Source organism: Pleurodeles waltl, chromosome 4_1 (genome assembly GCF_031143425.1).
Source record: "Pleurodeles waltl isolate 20211129_DDA chromosome 4_1, aPleWal1.hap1.20221129, whole genome shotgun sequence".
Classification (NCBI taxonomy): Eukaryota; Metazoa; Chordata; class Amphibia; order Caudata; family Salamandridae; genus Pleurodeles; species Pleurodeles waltl.
This window is the reverse complement of record NC_090442.1, coordinates 987323678-987341478: the sequence shown is the minus strand read 5'-3', so window position 1 is coordinate 987341478 and position 17801 is coordinate 987323678. Positions and strand designations below refer to the sequence as shown.

The window sequence follows — 17801 nt, the reverse complement described above, 5'->3', positions numbered from 1 at the left end:
CGGGTGTGCTCGACTTCAGCCGAGTGGGTGGGACAGAGGGCAGTACAGCGGCACCGGAAGGATCAAGCGATTCTGCCTCAGACTCGCCCATGGCTGCACTGTATCTCAAGGACGTGGGGGCATGGAGCATGTAGGAAGTCCCCAATAAAAGGGTACCTCTGCAGTCCCATGCCTCAGGAGCATGCAGGCATCAGGGGGTAAAAGGCGGCGATGATGGCAGAGATTCCCTTAATGGTTGGGCCGCTGCCACTGGAGCCGTACAATATTGCAGCCATCTTGTTGGCAGTCGTGGCCACGCTCTCCTGTTATAGTTTTAGTTAACTAAACATTAAAAGATACTGATTCTCATTCTATATATGTGCGATTTTTTTCAGGTCCATAGATGACCAAACAGGGAACTCACTATAGACACTTCAACTTATCTCTTATACTGAGGACGTTCTTTTTTAGGGTGACCTGGACGGTGATAAGAAAATGTGGGCATCTTTTTAAATGCAATTACAAAAATAGAAGCAGGCCTCTTCTCCTGATTGCTTCAAGGTGTTCATCTTAGCCCCACTGTATTGCAGAAAAGGCAGCAGTCACTATTTTGAATCATATAGTCAGACGGATTCAGTATTAAAGAAGCATGGAGGCAGGGCTGAAGCTCCACGGTTGCATTTATGCTGGAAAGAAGCTTTTTTGTTTTTCTTGGGTTTGGTATACCTCAAGTACATCAAATCTTATGCATCAAAATTATCCGAATTTGATAAATTGGACCTCATAAGGCTCTCCAGGGTTGGTGACTTGTGGTCTTCGGGAGCAATCATTTTCTTTGAGGAAGTGCAGAAGGACTACCAATTAGTCGCTACTGAAACATACCGTTATTTGCAAGTTTGGCACGCCCTCCAGCGAGTACTGCCTAGAGAGGGGGAACTGCCAGAATCCTTCCCTCTGGAGGACAGAATACTTGATGATTACATGGTGCGTAAGGTAACAGCCCTCGCATACCGCAAGCTAATAAAAAATATCCCAGACATCCTTATGCAACTGCGGGAGAAGTGGGCCCTGAAGTTGGGTGACAGATGACGAGGAATGGCTTTAGGTCCTGGCTTCCTTTGGGGAAATAGCGATTAAGGCCGGATTTCAGTTGGTGCAGCTCAAGGTATTACAGAGTATATTATGCCTGTACCACACTAGTAAAAATGGGTAAAGCGACAGACGACACCTGTCGAAGGTGATGTGGCCAGAAAGGTACTTTTTTCCACATTATATAGGAGTGCCCAGTCATGCAAAGCTATTGGGAAGCAGTAGTAGAGTGTCTGAATACCCTCTGTGCCACAACTATAACTTCCACAGCCAAATGGTGCCTGCTTTATATTTGGCAAGAGTCAGACCTTAACTGAATGGGCCAGACTTAGATGACTTTGGGCTGTTGCAACAGCTAAACGCAACATTGAGTGTCAATTGGGGACAGAGATAGTGCCACACCTAAGAGACTGGAAGAATGACATGGACTTGTGCATGATAGCTGAGAAAGTGGATTATAGAATTAAAGGATGTCCAAATAATGGGGGATAATATGGGATAAATGGAATGATTATTGAGGGGGATTATTTGTCCCCTCCCCCACCCCACGAATGAAGATGAAACAAGGCCCCATTTCCAAGCTGGTGTCCTGAATCCTCAAAGTTGAGGATGCGAAAATGAGGGTAGGACCTGATGCACGGAATTCCGAAAGGTATAAAGCTGACATCAGATTCTGTAACAGCTATGTGGTGTGTTAATATGTTATTTGGTTTAAATATAAAGATGTTTTAAAAAAATCTACATCAAGGGCACAACTTTGCCACAGCTACATAATGGGACAATAAATTGTTAAAGCATAGGTAAGTAATAGAAATAAATTAATGGTGTTAATTAGTAAAGAAATAGGGTAAGGGTACAAATAAAATACATTACAAAGGACAGTTGGAAGTCCCACCCCTTTAATCCTTCCCCAGACATAGTAACAATATAGCACTCCATAGTGTATTAGCACTTGCCACAGAGATGATCAATCTTGAGCTTCTATCATCTAATCTTGGTCTCATGGTCATGTTAGGCAAACCAATTGGATTGCAAACATGGTATTAGGAATTAGGTAGTTAGTGATGGGCTAACTCAGAAAAGGAGGAGAAAAGATTAACACATTAGTTCTAGAAAATGTACAACCACTGCACACACCTAGACACATGCTTTTGATTTTGCCCATCTGAGGCAGAAAGCTTTCCATCTGCTAAGAACATTTTAAACAATGTAAAATTGCTTTTATTTCAGAAATATGACGTGCAACCAAATAATTTACTATTTAAAAGTTTCCACACCTAATCCACACACAACTAGAGTTATACTGATAGGAATGCAATAATGTTAGTACACTTCTATACCAGAAATGTTCAAACAGTTACTCTTACCCTTCCAAAATAAGATCCTGAAGCTTTTCCAAAACATCCCCAATACATTCAGGAATACTCGTCAAGTTGTTGTAAGAGAGATTAAGGTATTTAAGAGCGTAGCATCTCAGAGTTGGAGATAATTGTAAAGAAGGACCAATATAATTTCGAGAAATGTCGAGGTACTTTATATGAGTGATCTCCAAAATGTGGCTGGGAAACAATGTAAACCGGTTACTGTGCACGTCCAAATGCCACAAGCATTTTAAAGTCTAAAATGAAAGAAAAGTTGAGTTAGTGCCATTATAGCAGTACTTTTAATTTGAATACATAAAACTATGAGTCTTTAAAAGAAATTCCCAAATCTAAATTTGAAACACAAAGATGCAACTCTTTTACTAATTATATCTGCATTTTAAGTTTTAAGTTCCTAATTTCCAGTGATCCTTGGGGCGTATTAGCAGTGTCAACTTATCAAAAGGAGTATTTAGGAAGAGCATGGACACTTTTAGAGGGGGGAAATGGTAGATTGATTTCCTCCACTCCCACTGGCATTAGAAGTGGAGACGAGGTCTGTGCAGGATGAAGGATGGATGTGCCCTCCATGAGGTGGAGAGGGCATCCTGTGATGAAGTGCCAGAAGGGTTACTAGTCCCTAAGAAGGTCAATGGATGTATTTGCATCTGCAGAGGTCAGGTGTGTGAACTTGCTCCTTACACCAAAACTGTTTGACTGGCTTTCCCTTAAGAAAAGGAGGTTTGAGTGAGGGTCTAGGAAGAAAAAGAATTCCTAAACTTTGAAAGACTGGAAGCCCTTTGACAGCTGAGTAAGGGGTTTTAGTGACACTGGATTTTCGGCACTCAGCATGTTGTCTGTGACAGTGGCAGTCTTCAACTTGTGAAGACTTGTGGAACTCAATGCGGAGCTCACCGCCTTTTTTCTGGGCCTTCAGATTTCACTAGAGTCATGACTACCTGTCCATTGACAGAGCACAGCTTAAAGTCCAGATGGCTTTGTCGATTAATTAACATTAGCAGCTTTTGTTCTACAACCTCTTTGACCTGGCTGACCGTGAACTTCCTGGACTTTATGCCTCAAACAACTTTCATCTTTACCCTTCGGGGAGAACATCACTGTACCTTTAAGGACATCACCTTGCACACCAAAGAATGAGTTGGAAGCGGCAGAGTGGAGGGGTCTGGGTAGGAATGGATTCCAAGGGAAAAAAACAAGCAAATACTGGACTAACTTTCCTTGGCCGGGGTATTTTTGGCCAGTAGCTTAGAAATGGCAGGCTCAGCAAAAGGCTTCCTAAAAATCTTCAAACCTGCATGAGTTTCTGCTGTTGAATGGCGACAGCTCACTTTAGGGGGTGGGCAGTTGCAAACACTAAGGCTAGATGCAATAATTCTCTAGTGGGTGTACAAAGATATAAATTTGCAGTGCTTCCAAAGCAATAGCTGTGACAGCATACTAATGATTAGTTGGATCCAGGTCCTTCTGTTCACCAGTGTTGGTCTCCAAGTCGCTGTCCAAAGCTATTCTCTCCAAGGAGGGGGGCTTTGTAAAATTATCTTTGAATGAATCATTCATCAAATATAGCTAATTTGGAGCTGCCAGGACGAAAGTCAGGATTGGGTGATGAATTTGTATTAGTGGTGCTATTCAAATTAGGAGGACTGCTGCCTTAGTCTAGTCCTCCGATGTCTTTTGATGCCCGTAGTGTTGAGGAACTGCAATGTGGATGGTAGAAGCAGAAGAAAGACCAGAGGCTTAAAACCACTAGGGTTTCCCAAGCAGTCAACTTTGTGGTCACAGTACCTATAAAATAATCTGGCAGAGTATCAAGGAAAAAATGGAGGTGAGGAACTATTTGCAGATTCAGGGGAAGAGTGAACATTTCGGAACTTGTGATCTAGCAGTTCCTGAACCCACAGAGTCAGACATATCTAACATATTAATAACCCAGGAGGGGTGCGGGAGGGGAAAATACACAGGTCTATGTCTGAGGAAAAGGATAGTTACTACTGGTGAAAGCTCATGACAGCCCTGAGGATGGGACAAAAGATGTGATGTAGTCTCCGGAGCACTGAGGGTGACTCCAGAATTCTTTTTGTGTATCCTGACACTAAGAACTTTCCTGTCAATGAGAAACATTGTTCTACATCTCAAATGAAGCACTCAATTGACATGTTGTGTACACTAAACATCTATAATAATTGAATTGCATTAAGACACATCCTATGTGGGAGCTTAGCATTTCTGAACATGAATTACTGCTTCTTGACACAATTCAAGTTAGACATCATTTACTGCAATATTTCTAAACATGTGTGGCTATACATATGTGGGGGAAGTCTTTGCCTCTTCCTGATTCCCTAGAATTCCATCTAGTCTCTCCAGATTTTAATTTGGTATCATATGATGCAAAGGCCAATGGTCTAGCCCATCCTACCAAACTTGGTTGGTCTGTGTTCCACCAATTTCTAGCAATGTACTGCTTTCCAAAATCCAGGCCAAATCATATATATTTATGTTAAGAAGAGAAATTGATAGTATATTCAGGACGGCTAATTTGGGAATATCCAAGAAGTGTACAATCAGTCCTGTACCTCCTACACCATGACCCTCATTATGACTCCAGAAGTCTTCGGACCGCCAGGGCCACAGTGACGGTTTCACTGCCAACAGGCTGGTGGTGAAGACTGCCACATCCCCGTTCAGACCGCTAAGGCGGTTGGACCCGATGGGCTGAAGATGAGCATCTCCGACCCGGCGGTCCACAGAAGACCGCCAACGGTATTATGAGCCGCCTTTCTACCAGGGTTTCTGCAGCAGCAGCACTGCCACGAAAACCTTGACGGAAAGGCTACCAATGACAGGGAATTTCTTCCGTCACTGGCAGATGACTCCCTTACATCCCCCCACCCCCAGCAAGCACAATACACCCCCAACACCCCCTCCAGGCAGAGCACCCCCCACTCCGCATAAATGCATACGCACACAGACACGCACCCGGCATACACTCATTCACCAACACTGACATACACGCATTCACTCACATGCATCCATACATGCATTCATTTCAACACTCATACTCGCATTCACTACAACACTCATACTTGCATTCACTACAACACTCATACTTGCATTCACTACAACACTCATACTCACATTCACTTCAACACCCATACTCGCATTTACTACAACACTCATACTCGCATTCACTACAACACTCATACTCGCATTCACTACAACACTCAGTCGCATTAATTTCAACATTCATACATGCATACACACGCATACACACTTACATCCATCAACGCACTCACTTCAACATTTATACACACATTCAACTGCGCATACACACATACATGCACATACGCAGACAACACCCACTCACACACGCACACAACTTCCTCCATCCTCCAACACCCCTCCCCTGTCGGGCGACCGACTTACCTTGTCCGGTGAGGAGGTTGTCCGGCAGGGAACAGGCGCTTCCACCTCCGTCAGCGCCCCGCCATCAGGACACCGCCATGCCGGTTTACTGCTCATAATACGGTGGGCAGAGTCCTTCTGCCGAGGCGGGCCAGTGGTGGAACCGCCCCTGTGCCACCACCTGCCAGCACAACTACTGCTGGATTTCCGTCCAAAATGTGGCAGAAATCCAGCAGTACTCATAATATTGTGGGTGGAAGACCGTCAGCACTGGTGGTCTTCTGGCACATGTGGCTTTGGTGATCTTAAAAAAGACTGCCAAAGTCATTATGAGAGCCTATGTCTGACACACAGTATTACCCTTCAAGGACAACTTTTTGTAACCGTCCATTAACAGCTTGTCCAAGCTTAAAATCACCTAACATTTTCACTGCATCACCCACTCGTCTCAGTAGGCAATATCAATATTTCAACTACCAAGCTTTGGAGACGGAAATGTTTTTCATCTTCCCTGCCACAAAACAACACAACAAACTCACCAGCTCATCCATGGCTAACCATCATGGCACCCTCACCCTCCTTATTTTTATGTCTTCATCTACATTCTCTTAACCATCTATCAGACTACTTAGAACTCAATTAAATTAATCCGCCTCCACAGGTACCTTACTTTGCAATACTTACTTTGAAATTTTTATTATAGCCTATTTTCTGAGCAAATAACTCTGTGTATAACTATGGAGCATTGCTTCTTGCTTGGTATTCACATGCCAGTCTTTTATCTGGGTGAATAACTAGCACCATCTCTCCGCATCTCACTTGTACCTCCTTCTCTTTTTTTATTTATTTTCATGTGCTGAGCCTTACAGAGTGGAACTCACCAGGTGTGTTCATGGTAGTAGTGAGTATAAAATGTATAACCAAAGAAACTAGCAACAAACAGCTTGTGTTTGTGTATTTCATTCTATTCTCTCATTACTATGTAACTCTTTGCAGCCTTGAAAAAAAGCCCCAGGCCTGCACACCACTGGGGAGTGAAACACTTGTTGGCTGTACATCAAAAGATAAGATCTGGAATAATTAACAGTGAATAAAAAAACGATATTCTCTTCACTACTGTACAAGTGTTTTCTCTTCCAACCAATCTTACAGGTTAAAGTACTTTTAAACAATGCATGTGTGATAATGTAGGCATTTCAAAACCTTATAATAAGCACTGGCTTTTGGCGGGCTTGGGGGCATACCCAGAATTTGGAAATTCATAAATATGAACCAATCTGAATAGGTCAACAAAAGAACTACAGCTCCCAGCGCCCCCCATGTACTTAAACATAGAAGTATAAAGTTATAATTAGGCCACAAATCTCAAAAGCTCAAGGTGGCAAACTTTAGGAGGCACCATGAAGATATAATTAACACAACCAATGACATTTTTTACTCCTCCCCTACATGGACTACCAACCAAGTAAAACTCAATCTGAACAAAGCTGAAAGTACTTTCCAGGTGTTTGAAAAAGCTCTCAAAAAGAAGAAAAAAAAAATGGTAGAAAGGTGCTCTGTTCAAGAAAAATACTGATGCAGATTGAATACCAGGAGGCTTTGGAAAACTTATTTTTCCTCAGGTAGAGCACTAACCAAGATAAAATAAAAATATGGGAGACAAATCCGAAGGAAGCATCAAACAATATGTCAGGAAAACTATTGCCAGCTTTGTTAAGTTCTTCCCTCAACAAAAACGATTCCCCTTTTCCTTCTACCCACGTTGGATGCAGCAGCATCCTCACTCCGATGGCTCTTGCGGAGGCTGTTCTTAGAACTAGCTTCTTCAGGTTTAACTGCCACTCAAGATGGTGGATGCAAATACTTGTGAGGCCAGCGCTCTAGTGTTTCTACCTTAATTTCATGCTTAAGCTTCCCTCCAGCTGTTTCTCTCTGGGAGCTGTGCACTTCAACTGTCATCCTGAGGAGAATGAGCAGTGTTCCTGAGGCGCTTCATTTCAAAGAGAATTCTTCCAGTTTTGAGTAATTAATTATTTTTCGTGCTACGGTGTGCACACCAGCTACTTTTTCCCTTCTGGAGAAGCTAAATTTCTTCCTTCTTTCAACAACTAGCTATCGGCTTTCTGAGTAGAATTTGTTTTGGCTTCACAGAACTTCAAGCAACTGCAGTAAGGAATCCTTTTGTATGATTTCCAGACTTGCCAACATATATATATATACATATATAGTCAAAAACTCTTCATCTTACAGACTTGCCAGTCTTAGAGACAAACCTCAGTGCTCAGACTAATTCCAACAGACTGTGTTTAAGAAAACTGAACCTTGAGAAGGAGTTTTCGTTTCCTGTAAAAGACATTGGTAGATTGTATATTTGTGAACCTTTTAACTGTTCTCCAGAGAACCTTGGATACCTTTGACTCCTGGAGAAAAGAAGATATTAAGTTAACATTGTTTTCTTAGACAGAGGTCTCTCAAAAGATCCAGGTTAGAAGAATGATAGAATTGGCTGAATGTGAATGGCTGAACAGCTGAATGTGCAGTAGGAATGTACTTATCTATGCTCTTATCACCCGTCTGCAGGTCCTTCCTTTAAAGAAATCCAAATAAGAAGAAGAAAGGTGCAGGTTACAGAAGCACACACTGAATATCCTATCTTCAAGTGGGAGACACAGGCTGGAAATTGATCTGGAGGCAGTCTCTCTTTTTCTATTCCCATTCCCCTTTCCACCTAGTGGATGCAGGGTTCAGATAATCAGTAAGGCTGAGCACGCATCTGTTGGAGGGAGTTGGGTAAAAGGCGTTTGCTCCTGTCGAATTTGATTTAATGGGTACTCTCCTGGCATAATATGATTAAGCAACGAATTGGTACTGCAGAAGAAGAATGAGACAATTACAAATCTGAAGTGGGTGAGTTGACCAGGAAAATAGAGGAAGGAAACTGGAGTGACATCACTAACAAAAATTGTGAAATCTCAAAGTGATGGATGAATATGAGGAAGATATAATAAAGAGAAACAAAAAATGCAGATGCTTATTGGCCGTATTACCAACTAAGTCCGGTCTGCACATTCACCAAAGACACTACTGAATAAAACTACAACAATAGGACTACACCATTCACCAACACAGCCACCAGTCCAGACAATAAATCATCAGAGAGCGAAGTTGGTGTTAATTGTTTAGAGGAAGTAAAACCTTCCCGACTAGGCCTAAGAAATCAGGGTGTGAAAGATACAGGAACCAGGCAGGCATCACTGCCAGATAAAGCCAGTCAACAAAAGACTGTGGGGGTAACATCTCAAGCCCGGAGAAAGGAACAAGAGAAAGATTTCACAAATCCAACCAACTGATAGTCAATCTTTTACATACCAACCTAACAGAGGATCATATTAGAATGATCAACCATCCAAATTCTGTCCTACAGCATACTGGAACCTAATCAAAACCAAATATATCTCTCTACATTTACTCAGAAACTGAAACTCACCTCATTTTTCCTCAATAAACCTTTAAAACTGAATTTACCTCAACAACAACAGAATAATGGCCCACTCACAGTGAGAAAACCTGAGAACATTCACGTTCTATCCATTCTATCTACTCTGTCAGATTTGATCACTGAGACGAGCAACTCAACTCTAGAAACTGTACACAAATTGGGAATTAACACCTTACATATGATGATGGATGATGGATGTCATGCTAACCGAATCTACAGTTACCCATCAACTGCGACCAGGAAATATGATAGACGTATTCCATATAGCTGCACTTCGGACATTGGAAAAGGGCCTGGCGAAATAAGAAAGAGGTGAAGTACCTTTAATATCAACAGGCCAGAGAAACAGGCAATTCAAACCTTGCACTAAAAAGCACAAATAATTGTCAAAAAGTTGACAAAGGGGTAAGTAACCTGGTCATACTACATCTAGACGAATAAATTATGAAAGCAAAAAAACAACTTACAGATACAAGCTTTCATCAAAAACTTTCTATTAATCCCACCAAACAGATTCAACTCATATAAAAACATGACTTGGAAGAGTTGTACACCAATAGACTACTAACATCAGAAGACAAAAACTATATCTACTTAGAACACACAATGATGGCAATCTTCTATCCCCTGCCCAAAATACACAAAACAGGTTTCCCTTGCTAGGGATGCCCAATCACAGCTGATTTTGGCTCCATCTGCTCCCACGGTGGCAAATACATCAAGTATCACTTACAACCCATTATGAAGACCCTCTCTCATATATCAAGCACACCAAGGGCATTCTAGGCAAACTGAACAGTACAGAATGGAAGGAAAAATATACATTGAGTTTTTATATATCTAACAAACATGACTATGGTATGCAAGCAGTTAAACAGGCAACTAAATGAACTCATTTTATATAATCGAACATTATGATACTTGATGTGCTTCATTTTTGTCTCACTAACAATTACTTCAGCTTCAACCAAGACTATTAACTACAAATAAAAGAGACTTTGATGGGAGCCAAATTTGCCACACCATGTTCATGTATACTGATGGGGGAAGTAGAAACATTCTGGCTATGGGAAGACCTTTTCTCTGACTTTTCGCCACGTCACATACTGGGGCAGATATATACATAGCATTCTAGGCATCTGGCAGGGATCAGCATCAACCCTTAAGAAATAGCTACATACAATGGAGACAAACAGATAGGTTATCAAAATTACCTCAAACTATTTAAAAAAACAGATGGACTTCCTGGACGTTACCATGTACATCAAAGAAAGCAAAAATCAAATTAATCTTTGCAGAAAAGAAATTGCAGCCAACTTCTCAATGAGAGCCAGTAGCTGTAACTTTTCTAGCACCATTAAAAAACCCTAATAGGAGAACTGTTAAGCACTAGCTGCAACTGCAATAAAGATGTCTATAAAGTAAAAGCACAAGAACTGATAGACTGGAAACAAGAAGGTAAAGAAATGGACATCCAAAGTTGTTGCTCCAATACTCTGGAAGGACCTTCAACAGAGCAACCATACTGTAACCACCTTTGAGAGAAATCCTATCAGAATTCTAACCAACTTCCAACAACGGACTTCAAGTCAATGGCTATCAGTCCGTTCCAGCTTGCTTCTCATTCCATATTATCATACATCTGATATACAGCCCAACATGGTGAACCATCCTTCTTACTTTTCAGCCCAACACAATAACAATATGATCACCTGGGACTGATTATATAATCCTGTGCTCCATATTTTTAATAAGCAACAGGATCATATTTCTCTGACAATATGGCGTCATGCCCCACTGTTTACTGTTGCCAATACTCTAGGCCCTGTATTCTGCTTATCAAACACAACTGCCCATTACAATATGGTGATCTCAGTCTAGCTATTCCAGTCATGTGACTTCTGATAGCCCTTTCTAGTAAACATCTACAAATGGCGCCTGCTTGCAATCTAAGGCTCGTCAACACAGGCCCAGCTGTGTTACCTTTTCCGACTAAAGAAATTATTTTCCTGACTTCAATTATATAGTTTAAGACAGATACATGCAGGACTCTGAGGTATCCACAGGAATCAAACGTATTTGCTTAGACTCACCAGACCTTTAGGAGGTCTGACAACCTGCGGAAAAAGACCCTTAACTTCAGTAGCAATCTTTCTAGTGTATAACTTATCTGCCTGCAGATCACTCACCTTTTAATAGCACAAGACACAGACTGGATTCAATAACCTTTCTAATAGCTGTCCGATGCTGGCAGACGGAGGAGCCTCTGCTCTGACATGTGACAAAGTTATGCTGATGTCACTGTATTCATATAGCCTAGACCAGCATCACAATGGCAGTTCTACACTGTTTTTGCAACAACTTTCGAAATATTTAGAGACAAATGAACTAATATGGTTAAATATTAAAAGTAGTATTAAATGGTTTATCTCTACCAGAGGGAATTGTGGGAAAAGGCAGTGAGGAATCAGCTCAAAGATAGAGTATGCACCAAAAATATAATTATCCAAGGTAAGTAACTGTTTCTTTTAGTGGATAATTCTACTAGCAGATTCCTCGCCTTTGAATACATTCCAAAGCAATAAGCTGTTGGAGGAGGGAATGGAGAAAAGTTCTTTCATATTAGAAAATCTTAATGTACTGAGCAGGCAAAGTGTCCATCTTTTCATACTTCATAATCCAAACAGTAATGTTTGGCATACATATGTAGAGAAAGTATGTAAGGGCTCCGCGTATGTCTGCTACATTTCCCCTCTGACTAATGCAGGTGTAGAAAAGTTAGCTCTGATGGAATGAGTTCTTATACCTAAAGGTGGGTGTTTCTTGCTGAGACACAATAGATCTTGATACACAGAATAACCCATCTGTAAGTTGTGCTTTTGTGTATTGCTTTACCTTTTTAACCAATAAAAGGTTGGTCATCTGATCTAAATGGCTTAAGACAGTTTATGGCATAATTCACAGCCCTTCTACGGTCTAATCTGTGCAGCCTTTCTTTATCTTTAGAAAGAGGTGGTGGAGAATAAATGGTCAGTAATGTGACAGATTGCCTCGGATCAAAAGAGGACACCACTTTAGGCCACCTTAGATTGCAGCACCAACTTGCCTTGGAACAAGCATGTAAAGGGTGGATGAATAGAAGGGAGTTGAAGATTGCTCACAAGTGGAGCTGAAGTGATGGCTACTAAGAAGACAGTTTTAAGGGTTAGTAGTCCAAGACTGCATACCTGTAGCAAACCAGAAGACATGCCATGCTAACAGATCTGAGGGCAAGACTTCCTGTGGAAAATGCCATTTCACGCTTTGTCTCTAACTTTTTATATTCTCAGTCCGGTGGATGTGTCAGAAATATATAATTGAAAGCAATGTTCAAAGAATCATGGCCTTTATTAGAGGTTGTGTCTCTTTTTGAAGATAATTGCCACTTTTAGTCAAGGTGAGGAAAGCATTGTCCAAACTTGTTATATTTCCAAGGTTATTACCCCCAGCCAGTTGCCAAGACAGATATTCTATAAAATAGATATTATCTCACTAGACCTGAAATGGAGCATTGACAAGCATAGGGTAGCTCCGCACACACTTCACTAAACTCCAACCCAGGGCTCGTTGGGTGTTCCAGATTACGAACTCTACTATAAATCTGCACAACTCCAGTAGGTTGTGGCATTATTCTTGGATGCTCTCTCCCTAGAAGCCAGAACAGTTACTTCAGAGATGTCACTGTCCAACATAATAAGGCTGTTTATTGTACAAAAGCCTTGACTAAGCTTGCAGTACTGAAAATGAGTTGCACTGTTGGGCTAGGTGTATCAAAATGATGGGCTTGAGAGCAATACATGCTCCAAGTGCCCTGATCCAGGATTTAGCTGGCATGGCCAGTCTGACTGGTTCCTGTATAGTGACGGCCTGGACTTCCGCAGGAGTGAGCACTGTGAGGGATGTGTATAGTGAGGATGGCATTTAGTAATTTTCTGACCTGGCACAAAATGATCAGACACCCGCAGGACAGCTCCTGATGCATGCCATGATTGCTAGAATGGTGCACAAGTTGTCAAGTGATCGGGTCAAAGACAAGCCTATGGATGAACTTTGAACTCTAATGATTGTTCCTCTATGTTTTGTCCCTCTAGCACTCCTACCTTTACTATTTCCAGTAAGCCATTATGTTCCTGCAAACCTTTTCTACTAAACACAAATGGCTAGGAGTAACAATAAGTTTAGTATAAGAATGTCATGGTTCGCTCCCTGTGCTCTCGTGCCTATCACCAGGGGGGCAAATTGGGGGACTTTTCAATGCTCTAATAAACTTCCAGACCTCCCCTGCATGCATATTCTGACTTCCTGCCATTTGGATGCTATTTGCAAATTACCATTAGTTTCCAATCCATGACAGGTTTTGTGGAAGCCAGGCTGCTCATGCTTGGAACTCCATTACCTAGAATTCCTTGCTCACTGCTTCATCTCCACCCATGCAGGCCAAGGATGGGTGGAGGAATTCAGGACACTTATGATGGGCTGCTGCTAGCCTGCCCACACCAGATGCATGTGATTACTGTGAGCCCTTTTAAGCCTCTGCTCCCTTCAGCCCTGTGTTGGTTACTGTAGCTGTTTTCTGATGAGACCAACCCTCGTTTCCTGAAGTTTCCGAGTCATAGTTATTCCTTGTTCCTGTTCCAGAGCCTTAGTTATTCCTCCCTTGTTTAATGAGCTTTTGTTATTTTGATTCCTGAGCCATAGTTCTTTCTTGATCCTGTTCCTGAGCTGTAATTGCTCTTGTTCCTGAGATGTAGCTATCCTTGTTCCTGAACTAGCACTCCCCGCAGTGCTACCTTTTTTTTTTTAGCCTTAGCAAATCCTTGTTCCTAAACTAGCACCCCCTGTAGTGCAACTTGACTGCTGAGCCTCAGCTGTTCCTTGTTCCTTGAACTGTTTCTGCCTACTGTGTTTCCTTATTCCTGCACTAGCACTTAGTGTGCTCTCTTGAAGCCTCTCCTTCTGTATTTTCCTTTTCCAAGCCCTCGCCTTTCTTTCCATTTCCTTGTATCAGTTCCTAGTTGGTTGCTTTCCTGCTGTCTTGCTTCTAGTTTTGTTGCATGTTTGGTACATGCTTTCTGCCAAGTGTGTCCTTTGTTTTCCATTCTTTCCTGTAAAGCATTCCTCCTTGCTAGTTCCTTGTCTATCATGGTTGCATTTAGTTCTACACCCTTGCTGATCCCACCTTGCATGTTCCTGTTTGATCACTAGGATCTGTGGGATCAGCTGACAACCTAGGTGGTGTTTTTTGTCCGCTGTGAGTTTTGTCTTTCTTTAATGACATACATTTATTTTTTTAGTTTTGACGAGACTTTATTATGTTTTACACGTTTGTTGCAAAATACCTTAAAAAATAATGCTTTCCGAAATTTAAGTGGTAAGGAGATCTTATTTGCTTCTTTTCTTTTACCTCAATTGGTGTTAATAAACGCTTGCAATTTATTTAACATTTTTCTGAGTGTTATTTTTCGATTAAGAAAGCAGCATCCCAGTGCTTCTGCTCACCAGGGGGCCGCATGTTAAGGTGAGGCGGGCCGCATGCAGCCTCGGGACGAACTTTGAGTATCACTGCACTAAAGTAAAATATGATGTCTACTAAAGCTCTCGAGTTGATGAGTAGCGTAATAGCCATACGTCTGTCATGGGCACATTGTTCTATTACAACTTTAAAATCAGGCACCACATAAAAAAAGACATATACTTTACTTCGCATAGTTTCTTTGGAAAACTTTCAAGCGAATTTTGATGCAACTCCAGTTTCTCAAGATGTTCTAAATGTTCCATGAGGGAGGCTTTTTGATCTACCAGACTGAATGTCTCCAGTTCATTTTCTGAAAGGTCGAGTGCTTTAATGGGCTCCCTTTCCACGGCCAATGAAGACGAACTGTCTGAGTGTTTTAATATTTGCCTGCCTGTGGAAACAAAAAAGGAAAAAGTTATTTTTTTCATGAATCATTTTTGAATACTTTGAGGCCTGTGATAATTCTAACGTTGGATAAACTATCCAACGTGAGAACCACTCAGTACAAGCTACAGAAATGTGCCTCAATAATGGCCAAGTTACGTTCCTCTTTGAGGCAACTCTCCATCATCAGTTTCAGTGTTTGAAAAGGGGCCAATAAATTATAACTAGCAGATGGGGAAGAGTTGCGGGGATTATGATGATACTGGTACGAAGTGAATGAAACAAGAGAGTCCTACCACCCATGGAAACTTTCTTTTCAAACCTCTATTCATCATTCTACAGACCCATCCGTATTTTCACCCATCTAGCCTCGCATCCATTCAGCCATCCTTACATCCTCTTGAAGCCATCCACCAATCCGTTTCTTAACATTTCCATCTATCCCTTCTCCCTATCCATCTTTTCACACATCTATGCATCCATGTATTTACCCATCGCCATATTCATTCATTCTTTCACCCATTCAGATATTCATTCCTTAAACCTTTCACTCTTCCTCTTTCCTCACGTCCAGCTATCAAAAGATTTATCGATCAATCCATCAACTCACCCTTCCATCCATCAATCAATCCACCTATCATGTCTCCCTTCCATCCACCATTTCATATATCCACCTTTTCTTGTCTTGCAGCTATCCTTTCTTTCAATTTCACTGTGCTTCACACATTTGGCAGCAAATGAGCTCTGACAAGGCATTAGCGTACAGAGTAAGAAATATTTTAGTGAGTGGGAGCTAGCTTACCACCTCATCGGACCAGGGGCATACCCCATCCCCTCCACCCAGCTGTTAGTGTGTATGGGGGGCGGTGCAGTATGCCACTGAACAGAAGGCGGCATCGAGAGCTCTGTCTAGGCAAACAGCCTCTTCTGGTCTTCCGGACCAAACTGCGCATTACTTCGTTGCAGAATGCTTGTGGTCCGTGTAACATAGAAGTAAATGCTGAGACAATTACCTTGCTGGTCTGGAGTGTGCAGGGACAATTAGTGTATGATAAACGATGTTATCATTTTGGAGGAAAACAATGGCTCAAAGCCCATCTAAACCAGCATTATTGCCACTAAACGTCAGGAATAGCTGATGTGCAGAAAATAATGTCTTGTCCTAGTCTTGCAGAAATGTAACATGCTCCAGGCATCAAGGTTAAGCAATAATGCATTTACTACCAAAATGTGTGAACCAGGGCCGGCTTTAGCGCTGGTGGTGCCCTGTGGGACAGTCTTGTTTTTCTGCCCCCCCCCACACCAAGACCAACATCTCGGATTCCCTAACTACCACCCGGAAAATGTGCCCCTCATCTCTCCATAGCCCCTCTTTCACATACATTCGTTTGTTTTAAAGCGCTTCTAGAGGCTCATCCACTCAGCTATCCACATAAAATATAGTTCTGTTCTTTGCAGCAGGCACATTAACCCACTATGCTATTTTGTTGGCAAGTCAAAGCAGCCACTGGACAAAACTCCAATCTCTCTCCCTAGCAGGAACATTAATCACAAGAGGTATTTTGACACTTTAATTGCTTCCTCAAGGCTGGACGCACAAGGAACTTTTCTGCAGGTGCTTTTAAATCACAAGTTTCTAAGTTATTGCTAAACACAGAGCCCCCTGAGGTCAGCGTCCCCCAATCCAGGTCAGCACCCGGTGCGGCTGCACTGCCCGCACCGCCCTAAACCCGGTCGTGGTGTGAACACAGAAAGAAAACCAATAGAAAAGGCTCTCATTCAGGTGGAAATCTGGGGATCAAAGTGGGGATAGTACTTACGAAGAACCTGTCCCAGTAGAACCCAGTTGTGTGGTTCAGATACTCTTCAATCTAAATGCATGTCTAATGACTTAGAAGGCAGCCAGAACCTTTCTTCAAAGGATGCCAGTGCTGCCAGTCAGGCTCCTGTTTTCTAAGGAACACCCAGAGAGTGTGCTGATCTTGAGCCTGATGCACTGCCGTGATCTGCAGCATTGAACTTACCATATATATACGTGTAAGCGAAGGCCGATGCCACTTGACTGATTATTGTGTGTGCTGGGGGACAGTGGGCTTCACTGGGCCTTGCAAACTGTTTGCTTTTTGTTGGTGGTGCTGTGTGCATGAAGTAATGATTTTCACTTTTGCTAATTGATAAATAATCATCCCATAGTGGAGAGTGACTATATTTCTCACCAAAAAAAACACCAAGTTTGTGTATGCACTGCGCGTTACATGTAGGGTGACCACCTGTCCATAATTTCACGGACTGTCCATAATATCGCCCTGCCGTCAGTTGTCTGTGATGAAATGCTTAATGGACGGCATTGGTCTGTAATTTTAGCCTTTCACCTGAAGGACAAAATGTAATTAGGATAGAGCACTTTCCCCAGCTGGATTGAAAGACAGAGAGGGGGTCATTCTGACCGTGGCGGCCGGTGACCGCCAGGGTCACCGACCACGGGAGCACCGCCAACAGGCTGGCGGTG

General features: G+C 42.1%; 1 protein-coding gene across 3 annotated transcripts in view; it reads right to left on the bottom strand.

The window, feature by feature from the left end:
- The window catches only part of LRRK2 (leucine rich repeat kinase 2), a 1446345-nt gene that overhangs the window by 936918 nt on the left and 491626 nt on the right, over positions 1–17801 (bottom strand). For all 3 annotated transcript variants that reach the window (XM_069229760.1, XM_069229761.1, XM_069229762.1), the window contains 2 exons: positions 15094–15299; positions 2436–2686 (listed from right to left, as the gene is read on the bottom strand). In XM_069229760.1, the coding sequence (XP_069085861.1) occupies positions 2436–2686; positions 15094–15299 (457 nt within the window). The remainder of the gene's footprint in view (positions 1–2435; positions 2687–15093; positions 15300–17801) is intronic.